This window comes from Rattus norvegicus, chromosome 18 (assembly GCF_036323735.1).
Source record: "Rattus norvegicus strain BN/NHsdMcwi chromosome 18, GRCr8, whole genome shotgun sequence".
Taxonomy (NCBI): Eukaryota; Metazoa; Chordata; class Mammalia; order Rodentia; family Muridae; genus Rattus; species Rattus norvegicus.
The window spans coordinates 75,835,453-75,846,068 of NC_086036.1; the positions used below are offsets into that span (position 1 = coordinate 75,835,453).

The 10,616-nt window shown below is 47.0% G+C and overlaps 1 protein-coding gene across 1 annotated transcript in view; it reads left to right on the top strand.

Annotated features, from left to right (window-relative positions):
- Pard6g (par-6 family cell polarity regulator gamma) overlaps positions 1-4,589 on the top strand; it is a 67,050-nt gene extending 62,461 nt beyond the window's left edge. Inside the window, exon 3 of the mRNA NM_001100973.2 lies at positions 1,723-4,589. Coding sequence (NP_001094443.2) covers positions 1,723-2,576 — 854 coding nt within the window. The 3' untranslated portion in view covers positions 2,577-4,589. The remainder of the gene's footprint in view (positions 1-1,722) is intronic.
- Positions 4,590-10,616: the final 6,027 nt, after the last annotated feature.

Sequence of the window (10,616 nt, forward strand, 5' to 3'; positions counted from 1 at the left end):
CCGAGGCATGGAGTTGAGTCACACACTGCAAACTATAGCTTGGCTGCTTCCAGAAAGCCACCCCGGGTTCTGGCTCAGTGAACGTATTAGGTAGGGTCTCCCGGGAGGAGCCTGAACACAGTGGTCCCGTGTGCTTAGCGCAGGGCCCATCATGGGTGTAGCTTCAGGCATTGATCTACAGGTGATGGAAGTTCTTTTGAAGCCGTCCTGGTTATCAGCCTGTGTGTGGTCTTAGCAGGAGCCTTCCCTGAACTGAGCAGGCAGGCGTCCTTCTCACACGTGCTCATGAGAACACCACCTGATGGGGGACCTGCCTAATGCAAGCCTGAGCAACAGTGGGACTTCTCTTTGCTGGGCTTTGCAACCTAGAGATGTCCTCTTTGGCCCTGCCCCTAGCACTGGCCCTCTTGGCTTTGAGTTTCTTCCCAGGTCAGACTTCTGGGCTCTCCCACTAGCCTGCGTGGAGAGCTCTGGGCTCTGGGCTGCCTCCAGTTTGGTCTCTTAGTCTTTTCTCTCATCCAGCCATCCCTGCCTGGCCTAATTCTGTTTATTCCATCAGTCTTTTGTCTCTTCCAGTCGGGCACGTGAAGGAAGCCAATAACAGCAGAGTGCTGTTGAAAGACCACTGCGGCCCCGCTCAGCGTCCTGCTTGTAATGGCAAGGGTCGAAGAAATGGTCAGCCTCTGAACACAGGGGTGTTGCAAGGACTTTTCTAGTTGGGTTTTTGTTGGCAAAGAAAGGCATCACAGCACCCAAGTCCATGCAGAGGAGGCCGCCATGAGGTGCAAATGCTACAGGACCAGTATGCAGAACAGACACTTCTGTATCCCTCGAGGCGAGCCACAGGGACTGAGGCCTTTGATCAGAGTCCAGATGTGCTTTCTTATATAGCCTCACATGTCAAAAATTAAAGGCTTAGTATAAAAACAAATGCCGTGTTTTTCTAACCTGAGAAAATGTTCTCTTCAGCATTTCCAGACACCAGTCTACTCCCTTTCGCTTTCTTAAAACTGCACTTTTGACCAGGCTAGTCAGCATATCCTTGTCCAGTTAATTCATCCTGTCTTACCTTGCAATGGCCTGTCACCCTGTTGGCTCAAGGTGCTGTGCCACACCTCATCAGCCACTGACCAGAAACTAGCAAAAACAAAACAAAACAAAACAAAAACCTAATTCCCTAAGAAACTCCTCATTGGCCCTGAGTGCTACACAGAAAAGAACTCGCCTGACACAGAGCCAGTCCTCTGACCTAAGAGCTGCAAGATGAGACGGGATAACAGGGGTCCTCTAGGGACTTGGCTGGATATGCTTAAGAAGGAAGCCCCTAGTCCAGCCGTCTGTCTTGTGGAAGTGTCCCACAGCCAGGCCCAGCTGTGCCTTAATCCGTTTTCTATTTGCCAGCCTTCCAGATGTTCAGCCCTTTTGTCTTTTGCCGCTTCTCTTTACTGCAAGCTCTTCATTCTGCCCCCCACCCTAAGTCTTTGTGTTTCGTTACCTGTGGGCCAGTTTGGCCATAGCTCTGGGAGGTGTTTTCTGTATGTCAAGTCCCAGAGAGAGTAGTTCTTCTGGGATTCAGACTTAGGGCAGTAGATGTGGGGCAGGAAACAGAAAGCTGGCGTTTGTGAGGACAGCAGACACGGGCGTCCGGGTACCGCGGGACGCTGGTGCTCTTCTGCCTCTGAGTGACGCACCTCTCACTTTACGCTCTCTGGACTGTTTCAGAGGAGGCAGACCATTACAGCTTCGGAGCAGGCACTCTGTCGAGGAAGAAGAAGGTGCTGGTGACCCTGAGGGATGAGGGTCTGCGTCGGCGTGCCCAGCTCAACATCAGCATGCCGCACGACTTCCGCCCGGTGTCCTCCATCATTGACGTGGACATCCTCCCTGAGACGCACCGCCGCGTGAGGCTTTACCGGCACGGCTGTGAGAAGCCGCTGGGCTTCTACATCCGAGATGGCACCAGCGTGCGAGTGACACCCCACGGGCTGGAAAAGGTACCAGGGATCTTCATTTCCCGAATGGTGCCCGGCGGCCTTGCGGAGAGCACTGGGCTGCTGGCTGTGAATGACGAAGTCCTGGAGGTGAATGGGATTGAGGTCGCTGGAAAGACATTGGATCAAGTCACGGACATGATGATAGCCAACAGCCACAACCTCATTGTCACTGTCAAGCCCGCCAACCAAAGGAACAATGTGGTCCGCAGCAGCCGCGCCTCCGGCAGCTCTGTCCAGTCCACAGACAGCACCACCAGTCACCACAGCCTGCCAGGCACCCACGCCCTGCAGAATTCTGAGGAAATGGAGAGTGATGAGGAGGCCGACATCGTCATCGAGGGGGCTCTAGAGCCTCACCACATTCCCAAGATGCAGGCTGTGCCTCCAGGCAGCCTCTCGAGGGCCAATGGCGCCAGCCTGGCTCACAGGCTGCACAGAGGGGACGTGGGCCTGCATAGCTCTGGGAGGGAGAGCAATGGCAGCATCCACAGATTTCTCAGCTCTCTGAAACCAGACCCCCGACACAGCCTGGTCCTCCCCCAGGGAGGGGTGGAGGAACACGGACCGGCCATTACCCTCTAGGGCTGGAGCCACTTGGCAGGCTGAAGTCCCAGACAGACTGTGTGTTACCAAGACGCACGGCTGGCAAGTATTAACTAGCGGGTAGTACTATTAGATGTATAGCGACTCCAAAGGGAAATGCTTTAAATTTTTTGTCAATTTTAAAATAAGGAAAATAATTGTGTACTTCATCTTTTCTTTTTTTTTCATCATCATTCCTACAACCTTATTCTTTATTTAAACTTTTGAACAAGAATACTATTTTTATAGGATTTTTTTTTCCACAGAACTTAAAATATGCACGACTGCAAATTATCTGGGCCAGCCTGACTGCATGTCCAGAACCTTTGCAGAGTGAAACAAAATACAAAGTGCGCAGAGTATTTTTAACACTGCTTAAATACTTGTTTTTAAAATGAAGCTTTATAGATGACTTTTTTAAAATAAAAATAGTAAAATTCATGTTTTTAACCAGTTCGTGTAAAACTATCTTGTGATGCCTGAGTGCTCTACTGACCCAGGGTGGCTGTGACAGGAGAATGGAAACTAAGACTGGGTTCCATCACAGAAAGTCTGTTTTCACATTGTTTACAACCAGCTCAAAAAGCCCTCTGGGGGCTGGGGATTTAGCTCAGTGGTAGAGCGCTTACCTAGGAAGCGCAAGGCCCTGGGTTCGGTCCCCAGCTCCGAAAAAAAGAACCAAAAAAAAAAAAAAAGCCCTCTGGCCTATACTCAAGAACCACTGCGGTTACAGGGATTTGCAGAGCTGTCCCAGCCACGACAGCCAGGCAGTCACTGCTGTCAGCTTAAAGTGGATTTAGGAGTCCAGCAACTCTGCTGGCTAGAAGGTGAGGCCAGCGAGTCCACGTGGGATTCAAAATCAACTGTTCCGCTAGTGTTTTCGTTGGGTTGGGTGACTGGGGCAGTTTTAAGATGTCTTCAGTAGAAACGAGTATCGCCCCAAAGGCCCTCAGCCGTTTAGTGGATGCGCGTGTTAGCCTTGCTTCTGAAACGGCTGGTTACTTTTATAAGAGAAGATTAGAGCACGTCGATGTCTGCTCCTGGAACAGAGAGCAGTGTCAGGAATTATCCTAACAAGTCGCAGGGAACTTAATGGTTTTGACAGAAGGTCACTTCTCTTTAACCTTCTTGGAGGTTTGTTAATGTCTGACCCAATTAAATATTATATGAATTGTGTCTTCTGTTTGGATACAGTGTTGGGGGAGAATATCACATTAATTAACTGAGAACAAACTGACCCAAGTGAATCCTTCATGGAAATAAAGGTTTAAAGTAGCCAGGTCGAGTGCCCCAGCTGCTGCCCTATGGTCTAGTGTCACCTGCTGGTAAGACGCGGAACTGCCCTCTTCGTGAATGCATCTCACTGCATTGTCCTTTGTCCAGAATGAATCCAGTCAGATAGTTTCCTTTCCTTCGGGGAACTGTTTACCAGGCAGAAGCTGCTCTGGCTAAGGATCATTCTCTCGGCCTGTGTCTGTTTCTCAGTTATGTGCTGAGCGTCATCCACACAAGGAGAGCAAGATGCTCCCTCCGTGGGTCTCGGTGAGAATCCAGACACCCAGATCCATGGCTTCCAAATCGCTAAGAGCAGTTGTTTTGTTTCTGTGCTGCTGCAGCGATCTGGAATGGGTTTTACTAAGACAGATATTACAGAACCAAAAAAAACTGCTACTCAGTTCCTACAAGACTTGTTCTCGGCTACACTGTCGCTTGGTATTCCGTGTTAAACAACGCTGTTTTTGCTACCAAGAAAGGAAGTGATGTTTCTCGCCATGCCCAAGTTGTTTGGTAGATGTGAATCAATTAATTCAAAACATTTTTTAAAGCAAAGAGGTCTAAGCTTTGTAAGCTGTTGTCTGTGAGGAATTACATGTGTTTAGCAGATGCCTGAGAGTATTTTTCTAAACAGAACTCTACTCTTACCATTTTATTTCTTCTTTCAAATAATCTGTCATTATATATTAAATTTTTTTGTTGTACATATCAGAATAAAAAGCTTTTCTTTTGAGTTAACGTGTGTTACTGATATTCCTCTTCCTCTCGGCTGCTGTTCTATTGCTGGGAAGAGATAGGTAACGTATAAAAGGACGCGTTTAACCGGGGCCTGACTTCAGCTTCAGAGGGTGAGTCCGTGGCCGCTGAGGCAGCAGGCAGGCATGGTGCTGGAGCAGTCGCTGAGAACTTAAAGCAGTTGATTCACACATGCGAGGCCTCTGTGCTGGTGAAGAGAGCTAACCGGGAATGGCGTGGGCTTTGGAAATCTCCAGTCTCCAGGGACACACGACCAGCAAGGCCACACATCCCAGTCCTTCCCAAACCTTTCCACCAACCAAGACCAAGCGTTCAAATATGTGATCCTACGCGGACCATTCTCATTCAAACCTCCACATACACTTTAGCTGTGTTTAGAGTGAGGGAAGAATTTAAGTTTACATGCCACTGGCAAGATGACATGGGCACACAGAAGGACTGACTGGCGTGTTTCGAAGCCTAACGTGCCATAACTGTTCCACTTAACCCTGGCACATCCCCTATGTGTTGTTATTACTACTTTACAGATAAGGAAACAGACCTATACTCACATTGATAGATAATCAGAATATTCCTTTCAAGTCTTCGGGGGAAGTTTTTCTGGGTCTTTACACAACTTCCCCTACATTTACCCTTGTTTGCAGTTTTCCCTAACACTATCATTCTGACATTACCAAAACTATAATGCTGTCCTCAGGGCTCGCTCAAGTCTCAAGCATTCTGCTGGCCTCCAAGAGGAAGCACACGTATGCCAGAGAAGGGATAGCACCCGTTTTTATCTTTCCAAATGGCGACTATGAACTACAACATTCCCAACTCAGGGCGGGGAAAACTCAAACCCTGCACAGATGAGGCCTAGCAATGGCGCTGTCAGGTACAGTTGAGGCCTAGCAATGGCGCCGTCAGGTACAGTTGAGGCCTAGCAATGGCGCAGTCAGGCACAGTTGAGGCCTAGCAATGGCGCCGTCAGGTACAGTTGAGGCCTAGCAATGGCGCCGTCAGGCACAGTTGAGGCCTAGCAATGGCGCAGTCAGGTACAGTTGAGGCCTAGCAATGGCACTGTCAGGTACAGTTGAGGCCTAGCAATGGCGCAGTCAGGTACAGTTGAGGCCTAGCAATGGCGCCATCAGGTACAGTTGAGGCCTAGCAATGGCGCCATCAGGTACAGTTGAGGCCTAGCAATGGCGCAGTCAGGTACAGTTGAGGCCTAGCAATGGCACTGTCAGGTACAGTTGAGGCCTAGCAATGGCGCTGTCAGGTACAGTTGAGGCCTAGCAATGGCGCCGTCAGGTACAGTTGAGGCCTAGCAATGGCGCCGTCAGGTACAGTTGAGGCCTAGCAATGGCGCCGTCAGGTACAGTTGAGGCCTAGCAATGGCGCCATCAGGTACAGTTGAGGCCTAGCAATGGCGCCATCAGGTACAGTTGAGGCCTAGCAATGGCGCTGTCAGGTACAGTTGAGGCCTAGCAATGGCGCCATCAGGTACAGTTGAGGCCTAGCAATGGCGCAGTCAGGTACAGTTGAGGCCTAGCAATGGCGCCGTCAGGTACATGCCAGCTGGATACACTTTCTCAAGTTGAGTTTCACAGCCATTCACATCCTGTAGTGTGAGGTATGGGTGCTTGGGTGGGAACCAGGGCCACATGCCTGATCTAAGCATGTCTTACAACTCTATTGCCGTGAAGAGAGACCATGATGTGGGCAAAAGAAAGCATTGAACTGGGGCTTGCAACTTTCAGAGGGTCAGTCCCTGGTCACGGCTAGAAGCAGACAGGCATGGCACTATGCCTGACTGACAGCACTACATCCTCATTTACAGACAGCAAGCAGAGATGGCCTGGCCTGCGGGGCTGAAACCTCCAAACCTACTCCCAGTGACACTGCTACAAGTCCACACCTTCTGGTCCTTTTCAAAGGGCTCCAGTAACGGACCACACATGCAAACATGTCAGCCAACAAAGGGCCGTTCTCATCTGAACCAGCACACAGCATCTTGTCCTGAACCGAAAGGATGGATGCTGCCCGGGCGGACCTTCCAGCCGTGAAAGTTAGGTGGGCCGTTTAGCATTTTTTGGTTTTACAGGAAACAGTTCTGAAAGGGTCATTTGTACAGCCAGGAAACTAAGGTCGTCTGACAGTAGGAACCTGACATTTGCAGCTCCTAGAGCTCTGTTAACAGAGTAGATGGGAATCATCGGTGGGACTGCCTGTTTCCCTGTGAAGAGGAGTCTACAGTCCTGACACCGGCTCACAAACTTTCCCCACTATATTCAGGAGCATCACCAGGAGCATCACCAATAGAGTGTTTGCTTTTTAAATTTTAATTTGGTGGAATGTTCATTTCACAGTATTAATTCTCCTGTGAACGTGGGATGTCCTTTTTTTTTTTTTTTTTTTTTTTTTTTTTTTTTTTTTTTTTTTTGTCTTTCAATTCTTAAAATTTTTAAATGTTCATTGGAGAGGCCTTTCCACCTTCTTGGTTAGGTTTCTTCCAAGATATTTTACTGTACTCGAAGATGTTGGAAAGGAAGTGTGTCAGGATCTTTCTGAATGTTTGTTAGTGCATGGAAAGGCTAGTCCTAAATATCTGAGTTGATTTCCTCTCCTGCCACCTTGCTGAATCATTTCTAGAAGTTTTCTGGTATAATTTTGAGATCTCTTACATATGGCATCTACGCATAGGAGCAATGGCCTCCTACTTGTATCCAGCTGGTGTTCTGAGCACTCTATTGAAACGCAGTGGGAATAGTGGACAGCCCTGTCTCCTTCCTAACGTTGAGGGGACTGCACGAGTATCTTCTTGGTTGAAGGTAACACTGCCGTGGGTTTGTCTTACGTCGCTCTCATTGGGTTGAGGCGCATTCCCTCTCACCGTCCTTTCTAGGAGTTTTATTATGAGAGAACGCTGGAGTTCATCAAAGCCTCTCTCTTTAGCTACTGTGATGATCGTGAGACTTTTCTTTCAGTCTGTTTATAGGACTTACTGACGTAAGGGTGCTGAACCGTCCCTGCATTCTGGATACAGCCAACTCCCAGGGAACCGTCTTTTTGATATTCGCCAGTTTTCAATTTGCTGTATTTCACTGAGAACTTTTGCATCTGTATTCATCGGGGATCTCAGTCTGTAATTTTGTTCTTTGGTTGTCTTGATCTGGTTTTGATAATCTGAGGTAACACTGGCTTTGTGGGATGAGCTTGGGAGTGCTCTTGTCCTTTCCTTTTTAATGATATAAGAATTAAATGTGGAGTTTCTTTGAGTGTCTGGTAGGATTCTGCTGTGAATATATCTGGCCCTGAGCTTTTTTAGTTGGAAGGCTTTCTAGTGCTATTTCAGTCTCCTTTGTTTGGATCTGTTTAGTGTTTTGATCTCTTCTTGGCTTGACTTTGGTAGTCTGAACCTAGAAATTCAGCCATTTCTTTTAGATTTTTTCCAAGTTTTTAAAGTATTATCTTACAATATTCTGAATTTCTTTGGTATCTTGTAATGCTTCTTTCTTCCTGAGTCAGTTAATTCAGAACGTCTTTCTTTGTTTTGGTTAACTGGGCCAAAAGTCTATTTTACTTCTCAAAGAACCAGCTCTTACATTCAAGGATGCTGCACTTGGGTGGGCAAGTTTACTGGCCCCAAGCACCAAGTCCAGGGAGGTGACCATGGGGGAGGGGAAGTAGGGAAGGAGAGAGAAGGGTGTGCACACAGAAGAGAGCAAGTTTATGTACTTTACAGAATTTTTACTATCAATTTTTTTATTACCTGACAATCTGGTAAGATGCATGGAATTATTTTTCTGAATTTGAAATGGTTTGTTTTGTGTCCTGCCTTAATCTTATGGGTTTAATGCAATCCCAGTCAAAATATCTGCCAACGTTCTTCACAGAAAAATGGAAACGAATCCTAAAATCCATTAAAACCAGGGAAGACCAAAGCAATCCTGAGCAAAAACAGTAAAGTGGAGGGACTGCCATTCCAGATTTATATACACGTATTCACATGTAACCGGAAACTAGAAATATATGATGTGTATCCATGTAACTGGAAAATATCCGTGCATGTTTATCCATGTAACTGGGAAGAGGGATGTGGTTACTTAGATCCATTCTCTGTCATCCTGCACAAATCAACTCCAAGTAGATCAAAGTTCCATTTTAAATGAAGTGCTGAAAGGACTAGAGGAAAGCATAGGCTACACCTACAAGATACAGGTGGATCAAAGGGGTTTCACTCCATTATGTCCAGGAATTAAAGCCAGGGGTTGAGTGGGTTTCTGCACAACTAAGGAAATAATCTGCTGAAGAAGACACCCACATAGTAGAGAGGAATCTTTGCCAGCTATGTATCTGCCAGATGAGTATTTACACAGAACTCAAAACACAAAGTCAATAGAACAAATGACCCTCTCGCAAAGACACAGACAGATTCCTCCCCACACGCTGTTTTACAAGAGGAAAAACAAGGCTGGAGAGACAACTCAGTGATGAAGAGCACTGACTGTTCTTCCAGAAGTCCCCAAGTTCAATTCCCAGCAACCACATGGTGGCTCACACATCTGTAACAGGATCTGATACCCTCTACGGATCTTCAGGATCTGAAGACAGCTATGGTATACTCGATACACAGAATAAATCCCAGAAGGGAAAAAACAAGCAGTGGGAAGAGGCCGGCACGGACCCTCAGGTCAGAGCAGACTCAAGCAGGTTAGATCTAGAGCTTAGTGTTGAAGTTCTATGGGGGATTTCGTCTCAATTACTCTAAGTTCAGAGACATTGGCAGGCATTTTGATTCTAGGACAAGATGTGCTTAATTTAGACAATAATTTGCAGCTCTAAAGATACATGAAAGAACTTTGTAATAGAATGGACTTATGAATTTATAGACCAAACCACCTCCCTAGATTCCCAGCATATAACTGAACAGACCTCCAAATCATGTTAGGAGCCCATTTTAAACATGTTTTTAAAATACCAAGCTGAAACCATGCTAATGGCTTAGTAGCAAGGTCACCTGCTTTTACTACCTCAGTTGTTCAGCTCTTGGCAGTGCTGTGCATTGAACAAGACCTCCCACTGCCAAGCAAGCACCCTATCACTGGCTTCAATGGCATTTGTAGCTCAACTTGCCTTTTATAATCAAGAAATGGGATGTTGTGTAGAATCTCAAGAGCTGATGTAAACAGTAAGTACTCGGTTAGGAAACTGTACATTCCTGGGTACTGGCAGAGATGTGTGCTGCTTAGTTCTCAATGTATAGCTTTTCAAAAAAGGGTCCGGATCTCTACTATCCCTAGGAGCAAAGTGAAGGCATCAGCAGTGACATATACCAGACAACCACGACCCTGCAGCAGAGTTCATTAATGTGATGGGAGCCTCAGCTGCCTTGCCTTTCTATCTTGGACTTAGAATAAAGACAGCAGCAGTGGCTACCTTGACACTTGCTACGCCTACTCCAGAGCCCTGCACTCTGTCCCAGTCATGTATGTCATCATATGATAAATGCATTTCCTCCAGCACATGTCAACAAACTTAAGCTTTAAAAAATTATCTTGGGGTTGGGGATTTAGCTCAGTGGTAGAGCGCTTGCCTAGGAAGCGCAAGGCCCTGGGTTCGGTCCCCAGCTCCGAAAAAAAGAACCAAAAAAAAAAAAAAAATTATCTTCAGGGCAGGATGCTTTACTTCTTTTAAAAATGGCCTCTTAGTATGCTGTCGTGGTGGCACAAGTTCACAGTTCCCGTAGTCAGATTTCGGGGCCAAGACCTCTCTGAGTTTGAGGAGAGCCTGGCTACTCAGAAAGACCTTAAGAAACAAACAAACAAACAAACAGAGCTCAGATGGCCCAGGCCTTTTAATCTCAGCACTTGGGAGGAAGAGGCAGATGGACCTGTGTACTCGAGGCCAGCCTGGTTTACAGGACAAGTTCCAGGAGAGACAGGGATACACACAGAAACCCTGTCTCAAAAACCAAAACTTCACTTTCACACAAGATCCTTTAGCATCTGAAATCTATTTAAGCTTGTG